The sequence below is a fragment of the Chrysemys picta genome, chromosome 1, assembly GCF_011386835.1.
Source record: "Chrysemys picta bellii isolate R12L10 chromosome 1, ASM1138683v2, whole genome shotgun sequence".
In the NCBI taxonomy this organism is placed as follows: domain Eukaryota; kingdom Metazoa; phylum Chordata; order Testudines; family Emydidae; genus Chrysemys; species Chrysemys picta.
Genome location: NC_088791.1, coordinates 93,428,888 through 93,452,751, shown reverse-complemented (window position 1 = coordinate 93,452,751; position 23,864 = coordinate 93,428,888). Strand labels below are relative to the sequence as shown.

The 23,864-nt window shown below is 43.1% G+C and overlaps 1 protein-coding gene across 1 annotated transcript; it reads right to left on the bottom strand.

The window, feature by feature from the left end:
- Window positions 1-5,236: 5,236 nt before the first annotated feature.
- ENTHD1 (ENTH domain containing 1) lies at window positions 5,237-23,163 on the bottom strand. Its single transcript, XM_042843532.2, has 3 exons — window positions 23,043-23,163; window positions 8,790-9,248; window positions 5,237-5,959 (listed from the first exon to the last, which is right to left on the bottom strand). The coding sequence occupies exons 2-3, from the start codon at window positions 9,139-9,141 to the stop codon at window positions 5,361-5,363; spliced, it is 951 nt and encodes a 316-aa protein (XP_042699466.2). The 5' UTR covers window positions 9,142-9,248; window positions 23,043-23,163; the 3' UTR covers window positions 5,237-5,360.
- Between the last annotated feature and the right edge of the window lie 701 nt (window positions 23,164-23,864).

The following is a 23,864-nucleotide window of genomic DNA, read 5'->3' as shown; positions in this document are numbered from 1 at the left end:
AGTGTCACCCTTAAAAATTGTTGGACTTGTATTTAAACTCTGTGAAAAGAGAATCTGAAAATAAGTGATGTATTTTATTTACAAAATGTGAGCTCTCATCCTTTTTTTCTCTGTGCATCAATACATATAGGAGTTGTGTATGGGAGGATAATAGATACCTCATTATTTAATAATATTTTACATCTCTCTACCACTTCCTATCCCAGGGGTTCTCAAACCTGGGGCCATGAACCCTCAAGGGGTCGCAGGGTGGTTGCATGGGGGTTGCGAGCTGTCAGCTCTGTGGGGCTGACAGCCCTGAGCCCCCATTAAATTAAATTCTCTCTCTCTCTCACACTCACTCACACACACACTCACACTCTCAGAGGCTTGCTGTATGAAAGGGTCACCAATACAAAAAGTTTGAAAACCACTGTCCTAGCCTCAAGGATCCCCAAATGCTTCCAAAATGATGCATTTCAGTCACCACTGAAGTCCAGCCACTTCTGGATTGAAATACAGCAGCTGTTCAACTTTCAAGGAGCTGGCCAGTCTTCCAGAAATGTTGTACGCTATGGCCAGCAGTATCAAAAGTCACCTCTGATTCTGAGTGCCTCAACTTTTTAGTTGAGATACTTGGAGTCTGATTTTCAGAAGTGCTGAGCACCTATGGCTGAAGTCAGTGGGAGCTGTGGCTGTGCAGTACCTCTGAAAATCAGGCCCTGGGTGTGACAAACTGGGCACACACAATCTGTGGCCACATTTGAAATATGGCTGTTAATGATGGCTCAGTTCCGGTGGGGTTGGGGAAGCCTGTTAAGGGGCTAGGCTAGGAAGAAAGAAGGATCTATGGCTAGGAGAGCGAGGAGCTGGAGAATCAGTATTCTTGGGTGGGGCAATGCTCACCCATGCTCCACCTCACCCGGATTGGGAAAGGTCCCTTCTCCCCTGGCCTCCCTTCCCACTGTTCTCCTCCTTCCCAGGTCCCATCCCCTGCCTCCCTTGTGGAAGGCTGGATGGCAGACTGAGAGGAGCATCAGTTGCCAGGAGCAGAACAGAACTGACACGGTGCCCAGAGTGACTCCATGATGAAGAGGCTACTGCCTCAGGAGACAAGGTGGGCAGGGAGTGCAACGTTCCTCTCCATTTGGGGGAGTCCCTTTCTCTTGCCTATAGTGGCAATGTGAGTGGTCTAGAGAAGTGGAAGAAGACACTTTCTGCTCTTGGGAGGAGAAAACAGGAAGGGAGCTGAGAGTAGGGTGGTGGAGAGAGGGAGGAGAGACTAGGGTGACCAGACAGCAAATGTGAAAAATCGGGGTGGGGAGTAATAGGAGCCTATATAAGAAAGAGACCCAAAAATTGGGACTCTCCCTTTTATATCGGGATATCTGGTCACCCTAGGAGAGACTGCTCCTACCCCTTCTCTGGAATCCTAAGGATGGGTGTAAGAACGTGATGGTGATGTGAAAGCTCTTGAAGCATGGCTGTAACATGCACCTCCCATCACTAGATAATTCTGTACAGTAGCTTTTGGGGGGGTGTGTTAGTGAACCTCAAACATGGAGGTTTGAGATTATTATACCATAGTTAAAGTTGCGATTAGCTTTTGTTTTAAAACTATTTTGTCGCTCCTGTAATTATAAATCTGTTCCAGAGAGTATGAGAAACAAGAGTTTGGGGCTGAGAGGAGCTGCAGCATTCAGGAATTTAAGACAAACAGATGGAAGATCCAAGAAAAGTACTTTAAAAGCTGGGAACTGGAATACAGGCTGCATTGTGTCCTGGTTTGACTCGAGGGAATTTAGGTTCTTCTGAGACTCATGTGGAAATGGCTGGAACATGGATCTGCTAGGGAAGTTTATCGCAACATTCCAAGGTGAAATCATTTTATCTTTCTGACTTTTAAATTTTTGTTTTTATTTTCAGCTCTTCAAATTTTGGAAAGTTCAGCTGGAAAGAGCAGCTGTGCTTGTTGGCATTCGCTTTGATTTATAAAAGATACAGGTGTGCTACCAAAAAATCCTAAACTCAAGAGAAATTGGGTTACAGGAGTAAAGATCAACACTACACAGAAACACTACTCTGTAGTGTAAGACAAGAAGTAAAGAGCTGTGTGCCCAGCTGAAAGTTGCCCAAGTTGGAATCTGGCCAAGACATGTGAGCCAACACCACTCGTTTAATACAATATATAGGGTTGGAGGTAGAAGACTTGAAGAAGGTTGGGTTTCTCAGTCCCGTTCATTCTTCAGCTTCATATTTCGTAGGTAGTCTTATCTCCACATCCACTGCCCTTTTGGTGGTTCTCCCTTACACATGGATTTATTTTATACAAAGTTGTGTTTTTTGAGAGGATGGGGCCACATCTTCAGTAAAGAATCTCTCATAATCTTCTAGGAATACGAGAGAGAGAGTCAAATAGCTTATTTTAGCAGCAGCCATGGCAGAAATATTCTGCCCACCTCCCCAGAGAGGGGAGGGCAGTGTGCCCACAGCAGCTTTTAATGTATTCATCAACACCAGACAGGTTCTGATTAACCACAGTTGTGTCTTCCAGTGGAGCGTAATGATTAGGTCCATCCATCCTTTCTATCGCTGCATGCTCCCTTCCAAACAAATCTCATCAGTCAGTTATTCTCCATTAGACCTTTATCAGACAGCATTTAAACTGCCACTTGAAATCAGCCACATTGAGTCTATTATTGGCATTTCCACGTCTGTTTCCAGTTCTGAGTTTTTCAAATTGATGAACCTCCGTTATCATTGTATATATTCTCCTCCTGTGACCTCAGAACCTTAAGCCAGTTCTCTTGTAGTTGCATGTCTCAGTATTAACCTCTTGTTCTCTCTCCTCTCCTTGCTCTCTCTGGCTTTCAAGAAGTGACTCGGTGATGTGCAAGCAGGAAGGTGAGGGGGATATAGAGGCTATTCAGCCCAAGCAGAAGTGCCTAGAGGCATGACTCAGCCAGAATACATCTGGGAGTAAAAGTCTGCAGGCACTGCAATGCCTGTTTTAAAGGGTAAAGCATGCGCTCTCCCACGGTGCTTGCCCCTGCTTCACAAGCTATAGCAGAAGGTTCACAGCACTGGCTATGCCTCCCTGTGATGCCACGCACCACTCTCTGAGGAAGGTCACCCATTTAATGAAAAACCTTGGATAATGTCAAAAATTATTGTGGCAAATTATGTTTGATGTTAAGCGAGTATGATTGTCCGAATATTTACGCCCTAAAGTAATATGAGAGCAGTCTATCTGAGAGCCCACCTACAGCCTTCTGTCCTGTCAACTGACTATTGGAATTGATCATCCCACTATAGAGTTTTGAAAGGACAGGAGGCGTGGCCTTCTCTATCAAGGTCCTGTATCTCTGGAATGCTTTCCTCCTTAATTTACACCTGCGCAATGATGATTTTACGTTTCAACATAGAATCTTTTGTCCTAAAAGATCTCAAAGCATTTTACAAATTGAAAGCAACACACAAACTACACATAGGGCATGCTTAATCCATACCTGAAATGCGACCATCTCCAGGATGAAAACACAACTTCAGTAACACAAAGCAATATTACACAAAAGGTTAGGACAGGAAGTGAAGAGTACCTTTTCCAAGTGAAACTGTGTGGGGAGTTTTTAGGTAGGCAGCACATAATGGAATTTGGAATTTTGGTCAGGACACTGGGTGACCTTTACTGGCCTTTATTTTTATAAGGAGTGCCAAGCATTAAGGTCTTCTCTCTTTGTCTTTGTCTCATCTGAAAGATTGCACTTACAGTTGCATGGGGCTTCCACACACCTTGCTAAGCCATTGGTTCAATATTAACTCCTAGAGAAGAATGCCACATCCATCTTACCACCATCACTTTCTGCAGCATCTAAGTATTTCTTAGAGGTCTCTGATCCAAGCATTAAACTAAGTGGGATTGATCTAGATGATCTGACTGAATCATATCTGACATCGTTTCATTAAGGGGCTTGATTCCCTCCTCCACTGCCCCCATAGGCACAGTGTTTGCAAGTTGAACTTCCCTGTGTCTGCAGTTGCACCATTGGACACATTCAATTCCAGCAATGGGCAGGTGCTGGTACCATCCTTCTTTGGGGATCCTGATGAAGAGTAGAAGACTTAAACTCCAGCTAGGACTCCAGAGAAGCCATATCACAAGTGGCTCCCTAGGAGATGCATTGAATCAGCACATCTGGCTCCATACCCTTCTGAAACAATTGGGTTTGAGGGCACCTTGAGCTCCTCCAGGCAGATTTTTCTGCCTTTGGGCATGTGCAACCAGGCTTCCGCTGACAAGAATGGATTGGGCTTGAAGATTTGGGTTTTTTTATTAGCTGTGTCTGAGGGCTTGTTCCGACGGTTGGGCTTGCGAAATTTCTTTAAGTCAGTTGCAGAATTAATTGAGAATCCATGTAGTGTTTGCTAGCCACTCCTCAGGCACTCCCTCTCTTTATACTTAGACTGGACCTGTTGCGTGTGGCAGGGTCCAGGGCCAACCAGCCAATCCACCTGTTTAGGTTTTGGTCTGGAACCAGGGAAAACCATTCTTGAGAGAGGCTAACTCGGACCCCTCCTTATGAAGTAAAATAGAAAGGGGGTGAGTTTGTCATCCTCCCTTAGGAAGACACAGCGTGGGGAAGGAGCCAGCGGCTCATTGTCTTGGAAGGAAGAGGGGCCTAGTGCTTTTAATATACAAGGCTTTAGTCCTTACCTAGTCAGCAGTGAGAGTAACAAACTGTAGAGCTTACAGACAGCTTGAAAAAGTAGTGAGTCATGTGGCAGCTATAAGTCATTTTTTGCATGATTTGGGGTAGTTATTAGGATTGCTGTTCATTTAGTGGTGCATTTTGTTATTTCACTTTTTTGTTTCTGTAAACAATTAACTTGCACCTTATTTTTGAATCTTACATCTCTGGTAAGCTATTTCCTGTGGCTGCCTCTGGGATTCCGTAGTACCACATCTGTGGTACTTCCAAGCACGCACATGCTGCCTTTTTCCCCACTAAGACTTATATTATACAGTTTGCAAAGGGGGCAGGGGTGTTCAGACATGCAGGGACACCTTATAAATGAATGGCATGATACATATTATTTTATTTGCTGACAAATAACTGCGCTGGCAGATTTGCATGCACAAAACCTTTGTCCTGTGCCATGTGAAGATTTTGTAAAATGCAAGGTGTGCGTAGTCTAAATGTTAACAAAACTCAAAGGATAAAGATGTAAATTATTTATTTATTGACCATGACAAGAACAGAACAGCCCTATGCATTTGTATCTGTAATTATTTCAACACTGTAAAAGAGGTCTGATGACTTATATGAAGCGTATTGTTGGGGCAAGATACCACAAAGCTACATGGAAAATTGTGAAAATTACTACTGACATGGGGCATCCTTAGCAGTTTGGGAAGCTGTCGAGAACTTGCTCATATGTTGAATCTCACCCACCAGGCTTGCCATCTGGCTGCCAATGGTTTGCAGCTCCTGGGCCATTTTGCCTATGTCCCCTCGCAGTCCCAGAACTGCATTTTTTATCTCCTCCAAAGTGCCCAGAGCTTTCTTTGTCGTGCCCACGTTAGGTGACCCTCCAGCAGAAGGCATATTGGGGTTAACCACAGGATCTACATTTTGCACAGGAAATGCCCCCCAACTCCCACCAGAAATGCGGAGAGTTCTGCTCTCAAAACTGTTCACTTTTCCAGCGCAACGTCTTGAATTATCTGGGAGAAGGTTCAGGATGCTGGTGTTTTCACTCTCCTCTTCCTCAGATCTTTGGCAAGAAAAAGGATGTATAACCCTGTCCTTGAGACAATTAAAGAAAACAGAAGAGGAGAGCTTGTGAGGTGAAGACAAGCCTGAAGGCCCACAGGAAGGGATAAGGTTAGGATGAACTATGTTCTCTGGAACAACTGAGTCTGGGGACGAGATGGAAAAGGTGGAAAAAGAGGACGTTGTTGCCATGGAGCTGGTCGAATCTAAAACGTATGTAAAAGAGAAACAAAAATGAACACTATACAATCTTGGCATGAAATTAATAGTAGTAGTAGTAAATTATTTATACTAAGGTAGTGTCTGAAGGCCCGATTGGGCCCTGGGTCCCTTTGTGCTGGGTGTTGGGCGCACACACACAAGCGTTAACCCCTGCCCTAAAAGGCTTACAGTCTAAAGACACAAACAGTAGAGCTGGTAGGAAAATGAGGTGGTATCGTATGTAACATTCAGTCCACATGCTGTACTTGACACAAGACCCAAACAGCCTTAACACTGGACTGATTTGCAAGCCAAAAAGGACCTACTAAAACATCCAGCATGGTGCTAAATTGTAACAGACCATTGTTCAGGTTTATAGGTGGAACAGCCACTTATTTCAAAATTCATTAGACAATTCCTGATTTTCATACATGACCTGAGAGCACAGAGTTTGTAGGACAACTAGATAATATAGGAATGACATTTCTAGGCCCCACAGCCTTACAAAGACATTACACTGAGGGTTAAATCCTCAGATGGGCCAGAGCAGCACCTACCACACCTTGGGACAGGGTGAAGGTAGCTTTATGCCAACTTTGCAGTCGTCCTCCCTTTCCTAGGACCAGCTGGAGACTTATTTGGCCCCTGGAGTAACTTAGAGCAGCCTCTGGGCTGCTCTAAGTCACACCAGTTTGTAATGATCCCAGAGTTCATTACACTACCTGAGGATCACTACAGTGCAGCACTCTCCCTCCTTCAACAGCTGGGAAGGAGAGAGTTATGTAATGCTAGCCTTATTCCCTCATGCTGGAGGAATCCTTAGCTGTCTTTTTAGAAAAGCTTTGTCTTCATTGCACTGCCAGAGTGCCAAAAAGGAGCTTTATTATGGGCCATGACCTAGCACTCAGTCTTCACACTGTGACATTTTACATTGCATCATTGTGCACTGATTCCACCTCCTATGTGAAAAAGCAAATATGATGCAATTATTTTGTCCTGCAGGATAAAAATAAAAAACATGGAGTGACACAAATAACTATAGGCTCTGAAAGGAGCAGTTTAACAGATTTTTTGCCTCCAGGCTACTGATAATATTTTGATTATACCTATACACTACTATCTAAAATATAAACACACATGTAATTTAACAGTACGAGTATGTGTCTTGCAAATCTCCATGTACAATGTATAAGAGGGCTTGGGTGTCTGACTTTCACCAAACAGATCAGACTTTATTTATTTATTTTTTTTATTCTTTTTCTGGGATGGAGAGAGTCTCCACTTGATTGCTGCTTCCATGAGTAACTGGCTTCCTTTTCTATTCTGAAAATACTTAGTATCTCCTTGGTGGCATCAATTTAGTTTCATTTGGCAGTAGTGACACTTTATTGGAGTAAAGTGTCTTCTTTTACAAGTTCCACCCTCTTTAAGGTGGTCACTATCACCTTAGGATGCAATCCACCTTGTTTTCCACACTCTCCAAAACAATTATGTGCACAAAATGCTAAAATGAATCTGGCTCAGTGATCTAGACTGAGTATGATATGTTGCCAGACAGAGATGGATTCCTCAGAGGTGAGAACAATAAGCTGGCTCAACACCGTGACTATGAGGTGAAGAGGGGAATAATGCTTAGTGCAACTGACTTAAAAACATTACCAAATGATTGAATTTTTGTTTACATTTTCAAGACCCAAGAATGTTTCTTTGTGTACAACAACATTGTATAAACCTAAATGGGAAAGTCTCAGAAATGCCCGTTTTAAACTTAAAAAATAGCTGCTTTCAAAAGCAATTGACTCTATCAGCAAGTGAGAAGCATTTCTTAATAAATGAACCTTCAGAACACTGCACTGACTCTCATGGAGGCAGCTATTCACTCTCTAGTCCTGTCTCCTCATTCAGAGGTTTCTTCTGACATCCAGTAACTCTCACAGGTGTGAACACAAGATTACTAACTCCTGACAGTTTCTGTTTAGAGAGAACTTCTCATGTGAGAAGAAAACAAAGGGGTTTCATTTGTTTGCGTGTCACACGTATAAAGCGGTATGGTACAAAAGTCACAGGACTAGCTAGGTCTGGGGACCAGGAATGGGATAAGGAACCTTTCACTTCTAAACCACTAGTTTCTGATATACCGCAGATCATTAATTACTATCTGATAGGTGAAGTGAGTTTGTGGTCTCTGTCCAGGCCCTAGTAAGGGAGCGAGTTGGTACTACTGGACACTCTTGTTGGCAGTCTTAGCAGAGAACCCAAGCAGTGAATGGGCCATGGAGACTGAATTACCTTATGGTCAGGGTTGAACAGTGGAGGTGGGACTGGGGGGAAAGCTTGTTCTGACATTAACTATGCTGTATCTGTTCGGTGAGTAACCTGAGAATTTCAGTCCCCAGCACCTTGCAACTGCACTAAATTCACTTAAATGATGTACAAACATTTTACAGCATTTTCAAGGGCTTTGTTAATTAAAGATACTTATTACTGCTTTCATTCTGTAAGATTTTGCTTTGGCTTGTCGTATCTAATATTGAATATGAAAATGTAAAGGAAAGATGTTACTTAACCTCCATTTAAGTAGCTCTGAACATTTAGTATTGTGTTCACGCTAGTGACAGCAAGGATGCCTGCTGCACTAGAGGAGGCACCGACAGCTTTTTTTCTTAACACCTTCTAAATTCTGAAAGGCTAACTTCCTTTGCTGAGTGCTGCCACTACTGCATGCATGTTTTGCAAGAACTACAAAGAGGATGTGGCTGGGAGAGGAGGTAACAAAGAAATTAGAATGCAAATTAGACACTTGTCTTCTGTTAGACATGGAATGCACAAACTCACCTGGCCTTGGGGAAAGGTGGAGATTTGTGTTAAATGTCTGCACACTATTAGGTGTGGAGGAATTGAAGTTTAGCATGGTGGTTGTATTCGGTCCAGGGAATTGTTTAGAAGAAGATGGAGTTGGTTTCAGAATCTCACTGTTTGCCACACTATTCCCTAAAGGATCAAAGACATTGAAGGTAGGGGAGAGGTAAAGGGTCTCCACAGAAGCTACGCTGCTAGAGGGAAGAAAGTCTGACTCTGGGACATGTTGGCTGGTTGTGGCAGGCTTTTCTGGAACTGATGACTGACGACCAAGCAACATTGCTGCAATTTTGGGAGTGTTTGCTGACTGGGTCCTTGAAGGAGGCATAAGAGTGATTGTTGAAGCAGGATTTGTGATTGTGCTGTATGTTCTCCTGCCTGTGTCCCACTTTTGTGAAGTAGATAGGCTTCTCTGTGAGGGGAAGGATATGACACCTGTCAGGCAAAAAGTGAGAATAATGTCACCGAAAAGGAGCTGCATCTTGGATGGGAAAAGTAATAATATTAATACAGTAACTAGCTCTAAAATAGCATTTTTCATCAGAGGGTCCCAAAGTACTTTACAAAGGAGGTAGATTATCCCCATTTTACAGATGGGGAAAACTGAGGTACAGAGCGGGGAAATGACTTACCCAAGGTTACCCAGCAGGCCAGAGCTGGGACTAGAACCCAGATCTCCTCAGGCCCAGTCTGGTGTGCTTAGCTGCTAGGCTAGGCTGCCCAAGTTAGTTAGAATTGCAATAACAATAATGCTTAGCACTTTCCAGCCATAGATTTCAAAACATTTTACAAAGGTGTACAATACAGTATCTTCATTTTTACAGGGGAGTTAATGAGACCCAGAGAGGTTAAGTGACTCTCCTGAGCTTACACAGTGAGTCAGCAGTTGAGCTGGAATGATCTGCTGTCTATGAAACAGTTCGTAATTCATAGAAAAGTGCACTAATGTACAATTCTAATTATTACATCTCGTTACAAATTACCATAAATCGCTAAACCTAAGTGTCTTATGTATAATTAGAAAATTAACAATCAAACCATAAGATGTAATCTTGACAATCTGATGTAAGTTAACGTGGCAGTTTGATTCAGCAGTGGAATGCATGAGACAGGCAGACACTCCTGAAATCCTTATAAGGTAAGTTCTATTAATTTAAAAAATGGTTAATAACTATTAATTCAGCTAAAAACATAGAACTTTTTGCAACAATTTTTGAAACTCCCTGCTTTGCTCTGCATTCAAAATGGGATCTGCATTCCAGTGTCTTAAGCCAAACTTTGGGCTCTTGACTCCCCTGAGGCCTCCCCCAGATACCACCACCTCTGCAGGTGGGGAGGCTTAAGCAGGTTCCCTCCTTAGAGGCACAGAGCTGCCAACACCACAGCATTGGCTCCAGAGCAGCCTTCAGAAATCTAATCACCTAGAGAAATTATCAGAACTCATCTGGACTTCTATTTTCTGCAGGGTGGCGATGAGTGTGGGGAATTGGGGTGGAGGTTGCCTGCACACGCGCACACACACACAATATTATCTATCTATCTATAGGGAGGGAACCTGCTTTGTGGATTGGAGCTCAGTTGTTTGGTGGAAAGGGACTGGGTGGTATTTTGTTAAATTTATCAAGAACAATGGTTATGTTGCAGAGGTAAAGCTAAAATAATAGAATTAGGCAAGGGCAATTGTATGTGGTTCTGGGTTTTTTTAATAAAGTATGTAAAAGGCTTTTTAAAAAATGGAAAAGGCAAGTATCCCTACCTTCCCTATCGCAGTCCCCCCACTGCCAGCCTTAGTCTCCTTACCCGCACATGCTCCTCTTCATCCTTCTTTTCCTCTTTCCTCTCTCCATATCACTTTCTCTCTGTCCCCTCAGTGTCACTTTTCCTCCTCCTTTTTTCCTCCTCCTTGCTCCTATTAACTCCTCTTTTGCCATTTCCACTTCACCCCAACTTTGAATAAACTTCAAAACATGCATGTTACTAATATGTGCCGATCATCTACTTGGACCCCAACCTCCACTCTTCCGTTGGTTTTCTGCCTTTTAAGGCCCAATCCTGCGAATGTGATGTATGTAATTTCACTCAGACCAGAATTAATCTCGAAAATCTCAGCTTCCCTATACAGTTATCATAGACTCACAAAACTGTTTGAATGTAAGAAAAGGGCAAAGGGTGAGAGGGGGATTAGCCCTTGCTTTTCATAAAGTGGTGGGAGAAGTTCTCCAACATACAGTCCTCGCCCTTATTACTCTTACTATCACTGTTTAGGACTTTGTCCCAATCCAATTTAAGCATTCTCTGAGCATTTGCCAGAAGGAGCTTGGGAAAGATTGCTTCAGAGGATCTTGAGATGCACCCAGTAGTTGGAATATGGTTCTGCCCAGGGTGCTGGAACAATTTGTATAGTGGGGGAGCTGAGAGACATTGAACCAAACTGTAAATCCTGGATATGATGGAAACCTCTTCAAGCCAGGTTGTGCAGCAGCACCCCTAGTTCCAGCACCTATGGTTCTGGGCCGCACACAATTCCCATTTGCTACTGCCCCTCTAAGATATAAAGCTCTGTCCTACAGTACTAGTGCCTTCTCGATTGCTCTCTCTTGATATCTCCACTTTCTTGTTACTGGGGCACACTGCATTATTCTTCATACACCACCATGTGGTTTTGTTAGACAGAGCTAGATTCCCAGAGGCTATTGCTGTGAGCAATTTCCATGTTAGCCCGATATGCATGCATTACAGGTTTCAAAGCAGAGAGTCAGCAGGTGTGACAAGAGATTTTTTAAAAGTTGAAATGTATCTCACGGTTTAAGAATGTGTGAATGAAAGTTCCTCTGCGAGTAATTACAGTGCTCAAAGGAAATAGAGCTCAGAGATAATAAAAAGACCAGTACATTAACTGCCTTCAGTATTAAACTGTTGATACAGTGGGGAGATTAGAATCAGTTAATGTACTGATTCAATGGTAGATACAGTCTGTCTTTTAACAAAGATACTGTATGCTCTTGTTAAATGTTACATTTGAAAGATGGGTCTTTAATTGCTGGGGCAGGAGAAAGTGGGGGGTGTTTGTGTGTGCACATATGTACGTAGGTAAGGAATGATGAGATAATATATTTCTAATAATGGAAAGATCTGAAATCTCTATACCTTACTCTATATTTTTGAGAATAATTTAAAATTCTAACTTGTTTATATTTAAGTGCCTTCTCAATACAGACTAGGGACCGAGTGGCTAGGCAGCAGTTCTGCAGAAAAGGACCTAGGGGTTACAGTGGATAAGCTGGATATGAGTCAACAGTGTGCCCTTGTTGCCAAGAAGGCTAACGGCATTTTGGGCTGTATAAGTAGGAGCATTGCCAGCAGATCGAGGGACGTGATCATTCCCCTCTATTCGGCATTGGTGAGGCCTCATCTGGAGTACTGTGTCCAGTTTTGGGCCCCACACTACAAGAAGGATGTGGAAAAATTGGAACGAGTCCAGTGGAGGGCAACAAAAATGATTGGGGGCTGGAGCACATGACTTATGAAGAGAAGCTGAGGGAACTGGGATTATTTAGTCTGTAGAAGAGAAGAATGAGGGGGGATTTGATAGCTGCTTTCAACTACCTGAAAGGGGGTTCCAGAGAGAGGATCTAGGCTGTTCAGAGTAATGGTCTCAAATTGCAGTGGGGGAGGTTTAGGTTAGATATTAGGAAACACTTTTTCACTAGGAGGGTGGTGAAGCACTGGAATGGGTTACCTAGGGAGGTGGTGGAATCTCCTTACTTAGAGGTTTTGAAGGCCTGGCTTGACAAAGCCCTGGGTGGGATGATTTAGTTGGGGATTGGTCTTACTTTGAGCAGGGGGTTGGACTAGATGACCTCCTGAGGTCCCTTCCAACCCTGATATTCTATGATTCTATGAATACTATAGCCTTTGTAGAAAACACATTTGGAAGTCATTTAATAATACATGCATTCCAGTTTTTTCACAGTGAAACAGTATAAAGCTGAGAGTAGTGGCAAGGAACCATCTGAGAAATGTGTTGAAGATGCTCTTCCTTTTCCTCCCTCTTATTATGATCCGCACCTCTCTCCTTCGGCATTGGGCTCCCAATTCTCATGTTAGCTTTTCATTCCATTTACCCGTCTGCTGTTTTCTTAACCTGAACACCAGCTTACTGAACCAGAACACTCCCACAGAGGATCTGATACTAGGAAATGCTGCATTCAGCGTTCATTTTCGGTTGGCTCTCATTGCCTCTGCCCTCAGAACCACCTCATTCATTCCCCTGGAAGGGATAGGAAGCAAAGGATAGTGAACAAGCACATGTGCTACTGGCCAAATTCTGCCACTCCAAACAGCACTGTGGGCTAGATTCATGACGGCATGTAGGCGCTGCAATACAGACCATTGCACCATCTCACTTTTAGATGCCATGCTGCCTAGTGGAATTCACTACTCCAAGTTAGGGACCCAGGGTCCTTGTACCCTGGGTATATGGGGAGAGTTAGGCACCTAAAAATGGGATTTATAAAAGCCAGTAAGCCAAGCAGGGAGCCACCTAAGCTCCCTAGCAGGCAATGCAAAAGGGGTATAAGCCTATACTCCATCCCTCAATGGGAGTTAGTCGCCTCCCTCTGGCCTGGATTTAAGCACCTCTCTCTAATTGGGATTCATAGGCATGAAACCTCCCCTGGAGTTAGGCACCTAAGCCAAGAGGAGGCAGCGGTGCCCCCCTTACAGCCAATATCTAAGTGGCTAGCACCCTCACCCAGGATGTGGGAGACCTGGGTTTAAATTCCCCCTCTGCCTGATGTGGAGCAGGAACTTGAACCCTGGTCTCCCACTACTATTTTAGGGTGTTGTGCTGCCACCCATCACAGTTGTATCTGAGCCAAAATATCTAGGTTTCAATAATAATAGTATCTAGTTCTTATATAGCACTTTTCCTCAGTAGAGCTCAAAGCACATTACAAAGGTGGTTAGTATCATTATCCCCATTTTACAGATGGGGAAACTGAGGCACAGAGAAGGCCATTACTTGCCCTAGGCCACACAGCAGGTCACTTGCAGAGCCAGGAACAGAACCAGGTCTCATGAGTCTCAGTCCAGTGCTCTATCTACTATTCAAAGCAGTAGTTGGGGGACCAGCCTTCCTGTGACTATGCAACCTACTCTGCTGTTCTAGATCTGCTCTCCCACGGATCTTTGCCAATGATTGATCCTGACCTGCAGCACCCCTGTTATTTCAATAGTGCTGCAGTTATAACCAACCCATAACACTGTGCTCTCTTCAATATCTGTAATTATGATCTCTAGTCATAGTATTGTATTCAAATTTGTTTTGCTCAAGCTGAATGCTATTTTGGTGCACGTAACTTATACTCCTCAGTGACTGTCTTATTTAAATGCTAATCACCTATGAGAGGCTTAGTTTCCTAGAAATGATCACACTAGTCTTACTCAATAGCTTGGTATCACAGTATCACAAACTTCAGATACAGAGAGAAATCATCAAAAGAGAGAAGGTTTCCAGGAACTAGTCAAAATGCATCCAAAACTGTCAAATCCCCCTGCAATAGTTTTGGGGAGAGATCCAAGAGCTTACTCGCTCCTTCTCTTGGCACTATCTGCAGCCAAAAGTGCTCCAGAATGTTACTTTTATTTCCTTGCAGCCAGAAGAATTTCTTTCAAAGTTGCAGTTAATTCCTTTTAAACTGCCTTGTTCCACAAAGAAGTCTATGGACTTGCACGTCAGCCAACAGACATGGTACGTGAACTGTATTTTTTGATCGGTTGGGCCCAAAGAGGAGTGATCTCCTCTATCTCTAATTTGTCAATGTTTTTAGTGCTTGCACTATGAAAATACCCTTGAGTTTGCCAACAAGCATCTCTTTGAAAGGCTGCGTAAACTTAAAACATGGGTCTCAGAATGGAGGAGTACACAGTTACAAGGTCACAGGCCACCCTCTCACCCTGATTTTTAATTTATAAATAGATCTGATTCTTCTCTCACTTACACCAGTTTTACATTAGTGGAAATATTGACTTCAGTTGTTATACCTTATCTACACCCATGCAGGTGAGAGCAGAGCCATAATTCTTTTATATTGCATTATATGTCATCTGGAGCATATGAGTTGTTGCACTTTAATCAGATCACTGGTTCCTTTCGTCCTGTAGGTTGTCTCCAGCAATGGACAATATAGGACTCTTCAGGGCATGGTTAACAGTCCTAGTAATTATGTAATGATGTGCATGAGGGCTGGAACTATTCCTGACACCTTCATTCCAACCTAAGCATAAGGATTGTTAATCTCATTTTAGCTTATATAGCTACAATGTTATTAATGATCCTTTTTGTTTAAGGAGGAGTCAGGACCCCTAGGGTCCCCACCCCCATGCCCAAGTAGCTCACCAAATAGAAAACAAAAACAGTTGTTCTTTTTTCCAGAATTGAATCCTGTAAAAAATAATTCTCCCCCTTTCTGGATACAAGCAGAAAAATCAACAAAGGACAAGATTTTTCTCTTTCCAAGGTGCACGTTGTAGCAGCCAAACGACCATCAGGCTGAGACCAACGTCTTCCCAGCACCTTTGTTCTTTCTCCTTTTTATACTTGACAGCTGAGCCTTGCAGTTTAAATGAACCCCATTTGCACCTGTCCTCCACTATCATGCCAGCAGTCTGATTACTTATCCTTTAGCCTTGGTAGAAAAAATGGGCTGCAGGCTTTAGTCCTGCCTGGGCAATCAGTATGGGGGAGTACTGAAACCTGGGCAGGTAGAATAGTCACAGTATGCCCTCCTACAATTTTCCCTAATTGACTTTTTCAGCCCATGTAAGGTTCTGTGTCCTACTGCTCCCACTAGAGCAGGAGTAGGCAACCTATGGCACGCATGCCAAAGGCAGCACGTGAGCTGATTTTCAGTGGCACTCACACTGCCCGGGTCCTGGCCACCGGTCCGGGGGACTCTGCATTTTAATTTCATTTTAAATGAAGCTTCTTAAACATTTTAAAAACCTTATTTACTTTCTATACGTCTATAATATATAACTAAACTATTGTTGTATGTAAAGAGACCTTCTAAAAACGTTAGAATGTATTCCTGGCATGCGAAACCTTAAATCAGAGTGAATAAATGAAGACTTGGCACATGACTTCTGAAAGGTTGCCGACCCCTGCTCTAGAGTCCTAGATTCTGAGGCCAGAAGGGACCACTGTGATCATCTAGTCTGACCTCCTGTATAACACAGGCCACCCCTAAATAATTCCTACAGGAGACCTTTTAGAAAAACAGCCAGTCTTGATTTTAAAATTGCCAGTGATGGAGAATCCACCACAACCCTTGATAAGTTGTTCCAATGGCAATTACCCTCACTGTAAAAAAATTATGCCTCATTCCCAGTCTGAATTTGTCTAGCTTCAACTTCCAGCCATTGGATCATGTTGTACCTTTCTCTGCTAAACTGAAGAGCCCATTCTCAGATATTTGTTCTCCAAGGAGCATTAGAATTGGGTTAATTGTCCCTAGTCTAAAACCCGTCAGGGCTGCCCTGAGTTTTAGCTGGAGAGCACTGCTTGGGAGCAACGGGATGTGAACCATCCCCCAGAGGGGCTGAGTATGCCATGTTTTCAGCCCATGAAGGGCAAGGCAACATACGGTGGGCTGTTGCACTACTCTTTTGCCTGTTTTCTTTTTAATGTCTTAGTTAATGTGTTCAAGGGAGGGGCTGTAGGTTAGAATTGGCATGCCCTGACAGAGCTGTGTCAGGGGAATGGAGGGTGAAACTGCTTTTAGCCTTTTGGTGTGGCCCATTTGGTGCCCAGCCTACCCCTAGGCAGTGCCAGGGCAATTTCTAGGGGCTGATTTTCTCTGATGCGAGACCAACAATTCATCAGTTAATTCCTCTTTACTTTGTTTTGAATTTGAAAACAGGCAAACAGACCATTCCAGGACATTACAGTCAATATTTTCCCAAACAGAACAGCCAGATCCATTTCAGTTTAGATAAAATAGAATGCATTTCTTGAGGTGCAGCCATGAAAACAGAAAATAAATGGTTTTACACATTAACTGCCTGACAGGATAACAACAATGAGACACTCTGCAAGCTGGGCTGTAAAGCTTGCAGAATAATTGTCCATCTAACCATTTAAAAAAGGACTGAAAGTTGCTTGTTGTCTAAATAGGTAAAACTTCCCCTTTCAGTGTCTGGCTTCTCAGACCACGCACACAAACATATACAGGGTATGTCTACACTGCAATAAAATACCCAGCGCTGGTCCATGTCAGTTGACTTGGGCTGTGGGGCTGTAAAATTGCAGTGTAGACGTTTAGGTTTGGGCTGGAGCCTGAGCTCTGGGTCCTCACTGACGTGGGCTTGTGGGCCTTGGACTGCAGGGCTATAAAACTGCCGTGTAGACATTTGGATCTTAATGTGGAGCTCGAACATAGGATCTGCTATGCTAGCACATCCTTCAGAAAGTTGCTTCATCACGCCTTTATTGACAGAGATCTGCAGATGGAAACTAAGATCCTGGTCTACAATGCAGCAGTCATCCCCAATCTCCTTTATGGGTGTGAGACGTGGGTGACATACCAAAGCCATCGTAAGCATCTGGAGTGGTACCAACAGTGCTGCCTTAAGAAGTTTCTCCGTATCAGATAGGAAAACCATCGTACCAATGGCAGCATTCTCTCTGCAGCTAACATCACAGTTGAGATGAAAATTATGAAACATCAACTTCACTGGGCTGGTCATTGTGTGTGGATGGCTGATACTCGTCTTCCGAAGCAAGTCCTCTTTTCTCAACTTAGTCATGGTAAGAGGACCCGTGGGGGACAGAGGAAACACTACAAGGGTACCATTAAAGTATATCTTAAGAAGGGAGGTATTGACCCCACGAATTGTTAAGAGCTGTCTGGCAATAGACTGCAATGGCATCGCATCATACATCAAGCCTCAGCCCCTTTTGAAGAGAATCGCCTTGCTCAAGAGACTGAGAAACGGCAGAGGAGGAAGGAAAGTGTACAGCATCCCAGCCAGCAGTTGTGCTTTCTCCAAGCAACCACCTGTCACATATGCGGAAAAACCCTTAGAGCGCAGATTGGACTCCTCAGCCATCTTACGTCTCATCGTGACTTTTCCCCCTGACAGACATCATCCTCGTATCAAGGGACAGCCACCGCCGCCACTGAGGCATTTGGGCTCTGGGACCCCATGAGGGAGAAGAGTTTCTGAGCCCAGGCTCCAGCCTAAATGTCTACCCCCAATCAGCTAAAATGGGCAGCCGTGGGTGTTTTATTGCAGTGTAGACCTACTGTATGTGTCAAATCCCTCAAAGGAAGTCTCTCTCACCTCAGAGCCTTGTTTCAAAACCAGCTTCTTGTTGAAAAATGTGGCTAATACTAAAGGCAATCTGATAGAATACTGACATTTCTTTAGGAATTTACAGAACAAAGATACTGCACCAATCCTCAGTTGTTGTAGCGCCGCTGACTTCAATGGAGCAATGCCAGTTCACACTAGTTGAAGGTCTGGCCCATTATTCCTTAACATACATAAGACCAGTTCAAACAGAATGTTTAGGCGTCAGACATTGTTAAATCCCATTCCCTTTTCCCATGCTGGGTTTGTATTTTGACTAGTTTCTGGAAACCTTCTCTCTCTTGATGATTTTTCTCTGTATTTGAGGGTTTTTTGGTTGTTGTTGGGTTTTTTGGTGGTTGTAATAAGGGCTGCATTGAATTTCACAGTAATGCACTGCAGACAACCGCCTTCTAGAATGAGCAACTAGAAGAAGGAAATTAGGTTTTTCAAAGGCAGGGGGAAAGGAAGTCATTTAAGTGTCATGTGTTCAGTGACTATGATTGCAGTCATACCTCATTTATGTTATATGAAAAGAGAATGCTGCAGGTTTTTAGGATATGCTTCTATTTCTCAGCCATCCTCTCTTTGGGGTTTCAACTGTGGTTTAACTGCTGTCGCTTTATCTAGAACTAAGCCGCATGCACCAATTTCAACTTGCTGCTGCTTTTTAAAAATTGAACTATACCTTTTCTCTGTTCTTAATGGGTACTGAGTAGTTCTGGAAATGGAATTTGTAGATGAAAAACACTCAAGGTGTTTACTAGACTGCACTAATAAGTCTGACTATTGGGTCTGCTTATACAACTAGAATAATTAACTGAGTATTGACTTTCCACATCTTGGTTAACATGTAAAATCTGATTGAAAGACGTGTGTGTGTGTGTTTGCAGTTTTCTCATTGAGACTGAAAAGTACTTGATAGCCAGGGTCAGGACAGTACAAGCAAGTGCTAGGTAAGCTTTCACACACTGTTCTGCTGATTATTATGCTATCCTAATTATTTCACTTGCTCCCCCCTCCTTTTTTTTATCCACCTATTGCGTCTCATAAGGTAGGAATGTTAAGCTGTTTGGGGCAGGGACTGTCATTTACTGTTGTGTTTGGCACATAGCCTAATGAGGCCCTAATTGGGGTCTCTAGGTGCTACTGCAATATAAATAATTATTAAAAAATACAATTCATTCCTGATCTGCAGAGCCCCTCCTAGTCCAGCACTCTGCTCCCCACACATACCTCTCCCTATACACCTTGCAGCACTCTCCACCATTCTAACAGTAAGCCTCTACTGAACATATGGGGAAAAATGTTAATTGAAAACTAGAATGGAAAGACAAGCATAACAACCTATGCAACCTACCATAGTCCTGCAAAAGCCAGAAACTCAAAACTGGGGAACATCCTGGCATGCTCAGATTCAGAGCTGTATGTTTTCCAAATATACTTACCAGTGGTATCCTATTCAGCAAAAATGAGATTGAAATGGTGACAGCGTAAATCAAAACTTTGGATAACATATTGAGAGAAAAGGGATAGAGCTGTAAGGTGAATTATAATTAGTGCAGATACTTTCAGCTGAGCTGTTTTCTTTTAAAAAATAATACAATATATCTTAAACCCCTTTCTTTGGTTGGGTTCCATTCTGCCGTACTTTGAAATCAAGTACCATGCACATCTGATGCAGTCAATTTGACAAGGCCTGTGCCTGACCAACCTGATTGCCTTCTATGATGAGATAATTGGCTCTGTGGATATGGGGAAGGCAGTGGACGTGATATACCTTGACTTTAGCAAAGTTTTTGTTGTGGTCTCCCACAGTATTCTTGCCAGCAAGTTAAAGAAGTATGGGCTGGATGAATGGACTATAAGGTGGATAGACAGCTGGCTAGAACGTCGGGTTCAACAGGTAGTAATCAATGGCTTGATGTCTAGTTGGCAGCTGGTATCAAGTGGAGTGCCCCAGGGGTCAGTCCTGGGGCAAGTTTTGTTCAACATCTTCATTAATGATCTGGATGATGGGATGGATTGCACCCTCAGCAAGTTCGCGGACGACACTAATCTGGGGGGAGTAGTAGATACATGGAGTGTAGGGATAGGAACCAGAGTGACCTATTGGAGGATTGGGCCAAAAGAAATCTGATGAGGTTCAACAAGGACAAGTGCAGAGTCCTGCACTTAGGACAGAAGAATCCCATGCACTGCTACAGCCTGGGAACCGACTGGCTAAGCGGCAGTTCTGCAGAAAAGGACCTGAGGATTACAGTGGACGAGAAGCTGGATATGAGTCAACAGTGTGCCTTTGTTGTCAAGAAGGCTAGCGGTATATTGGGCTGCATTAATAGATCAAGGAAAGTGATTTTTTCCCCCTCTATTCGGCACTGGTGAGGCCACATCTGGAGTATTGCCTCCACTTTCCTCCCTCTTCCCCCCTACCCCCCCAAACGGATTTGGACAAATTGGAGAGAGTCCAGTGGAGGGCGATGAAAATTATTAGGGGGCTGGGGCACATGACTTATGTGAGGAGAGGCTGAGGGAACTGGGCTTATTTAGTCTGCAGCAATGAAGAGTGAGGGGAGATTTGGAACCAGCCTTCAACTACCTGAACGGGGGTTCCAAAGAAGATGGAGCTCGGCTGTTCTCAGTGGCACCAGATTACAAAACAAGGAGCAATGGTCTCAAGTTGCAGTGGGGGAGGTCTAGGTTGGATATTAGGAAAAACTATTTCACTAGGAGGGCGGTGAAGCACTGGCATGGCTTACCTAGGGAAATGGTGGAATCTCCATCCTTAGAGGTTTTTAAGGTCTGGCTTGATAAAGCCCTTGCTGAGATGATTTAGTTGGGGTTAGTCATGCTTTGAGCAAGGGGTTGGACTAGATGACTTCATGAGGAATCTTCTATGATTCTATGATCAGCTGAGATAAGAACCAGTCTAGAAAACATAGGGGGATTATACTGTGTGTGTTTATAGCAGAAAGATTAGATAAAGGCATGTGGAACTGGTTTGAATTGTCCATCTTTCCCAAAATTCACATGACAGACCCCAGTATTATTTTAGGCTTTGCAACATGGTATGATGATAAACTTTTTTCCCCCCCTGCAGGATAAGTAGGGAGAGATTTCAGCCCTACGTGTAGTGAGGTTCAGCTTTTACCCCAGGCAGCTTTGGTTTTTACCTATTGCATTCACAGGAGCAGAAAAATGAATCCCCTCATCCTTGTTCTCTCCCCTCCCCCCATTTTTATGATAGGCTTTTTAGAAAGACATATTTATGGCCTGTTTCACATACACAAATAATGAGGTGACACATTCTCTTATGTTTTTAAAGGCAGGGAAGGGCAAGGAGTAAAAGCAAACAATCCCCACCCCCACCCCGAATAGGCTTCTTATGCTTATACCTAAATATAATTTATATTTATAATATAAAGCCTTATGGAAGACTTTAAAAATGTAAAAGAAATTCAGCTTCTAAGCTATGAGATTTTCTGCATTTCACTCCTCCTCATTTTTTATCACTAAGGAGACAAGTGTTGGCATGAAAACAGGATCTTGGTTCCTTGAGAGTTCACCTACTCCAGCTGCTTATTATTCTCTCGCCCCCATGTCTTGCGCCTGAGGACATAATTCTCTGCTTGTGACATCACTTGTTTCCATGGCAACCAATTGTGATGTCACAACTCTCCCTTGAGGTGCAGGAGAAGAGATAGCAGCAGGAACATGTGAACTCTTCTTAAGGAAGCTGATTTCAGCCTTTTATCCTAATGAAGTAGAGGGGAGAAAAATACAAACCATATTGTGGAGAAGCTGAATAGCTCCTACTTACAATTAATAACTTAAGCCAGCATCAGCTGTTAGAAAGCAATACAGATGCTCCCCGATTCGTAAGTCGAATTTTGCATAAGTCAGGAACGTATACTCAACAATTACGCAAATAAAAAAAAGAAAAAAGCTTACGGAACTTTTTCCATAATTGTAGATTTGCGTAAATCAGGTTTGCGTAACCTGGGGAGCGTCTGTATAGCAATAACTCCATTTCAGAGGCTCTTCTTAAACTAGGACTGTACAATCTGGGGTCTCAAGTATTAACTGAACTGAATCTCAACCCTTTCTCTGAAACGCTTCAGAACTTTTTTACAGTTCATATTTCCTCCTCTCTCCACAGCCTCAAAAAAACTTCCCTTCTTTCTAGACCCCTTCCACAGCACCAGCTCCATGCCCTAGCCTCTTCCTTCACTCCCTTCCCTGGCTGCCTCTTAATAACTCCTTTTCCACACACCCCTTCCTTCCTATAACCCTTCCCCACTATGGTTTGAACATCCTGCTATCTAGCAGTATTGACAGCCTCTCTGGTTGAGTCTCATGCTTTGCTGTATTCTAATCTTCTAAGCAATGCACTCAGTGCGCACCTCTGAACAGGGAAAGTTTAGAGTGTAGGAAAAATTTAAATACATAGGGTGCCCAAGGACAAACAAAAAAACTGATGTCCTACATGCAGCAGCCTTGTTAGGGGAAGACTTCAGGGGCGTCTAATTAATGAGAGGGTTGAAGGTAAGGAACCAAAGGAGACAGAGTCAGAACAAGCATCCAAATTTATGGATGGTTGCCTGAAATCAAACTGAACCCTTTTTAGGTCTGCCTATTTCAATTAACTCTTTCCCTGTTCATTGGAATGGACTATTCCTTTGAAGCACAGGATACATAGACCAAAAGCTGATGTGAGTTTTGCCCCATGTATCAGCTATGTTATTCAGCAGTAAAGTGGTTATATAAAATGCCTCCCAAACTGACTTATTTTGGTAAAGCTCATTCAGTTAAAGATTCTGTATTAATACAGAACTTCTGTCCCTGCTCAGATTTTGAACTGTTAAGCCAACATACTTCTGTTCCAGGAGTCACTGGCAGCTGCCTGCACCACTGGTGGTGCTCCATCTGAAGAGCCCTCAGCAGGAAACGGAGGTGGCAAAGTGGTGGTGGCGGGGGTCTGCTCATCCTCACTAAATACTATCAAGTCCTGGTGGAAAAGACAATACAGAAATAATCAGTTAAGCAGTGAACACTCAGGTACAAGCCATGCTGCTCAAAGTGGTGAAGACTCGAGCTTTATAGGTGGTGTTAAAAATTACAACTTGCCTAAATTGGTTGGTTGGTTGGTTTTTAGTAAAACCACTGGCCATTAAATATAGACTGAAATATTTTTAAAATGTTTAAGACTGATAATACATTTATCTGTGTGAGAATCAGGCCATTGCAAGTATACTTTTTAAAACAAAAATAACTGAATGCTGACTTCTCTGACTTACCTACACGCTGAGACCTGAGTCCAGGGGGCTGCGTTTCCCCTAATAACGTTGATGGCACAGCACCATAAAGAATGCAGCTCACTGTTCTGCTTTAGGTGTCAGTGATATGATCATCTATTATAGGAGAAACTCAGAACCCTATTACGAGGTCTTGCAGGCTTTTCTGGTCTTGCAGGCTTTTAAAATACTAAGGGACTTACTTCAATCTGTTATTCTGCTATACGGTGACTTTTGCCCTAGAGCAAATGTGTAAAAAAAAAAAAAAAAAAAAAAAAAGACCATTGATACAAAAAGACATGTTCTGGCTCTGTTTTCTTTGCTATTATTGAAAAGATTTGTGTTTTCATAAGGACTCTCTTTAACCAGTCCCAACTTCAGCTTCGTAATACTACAACTACTT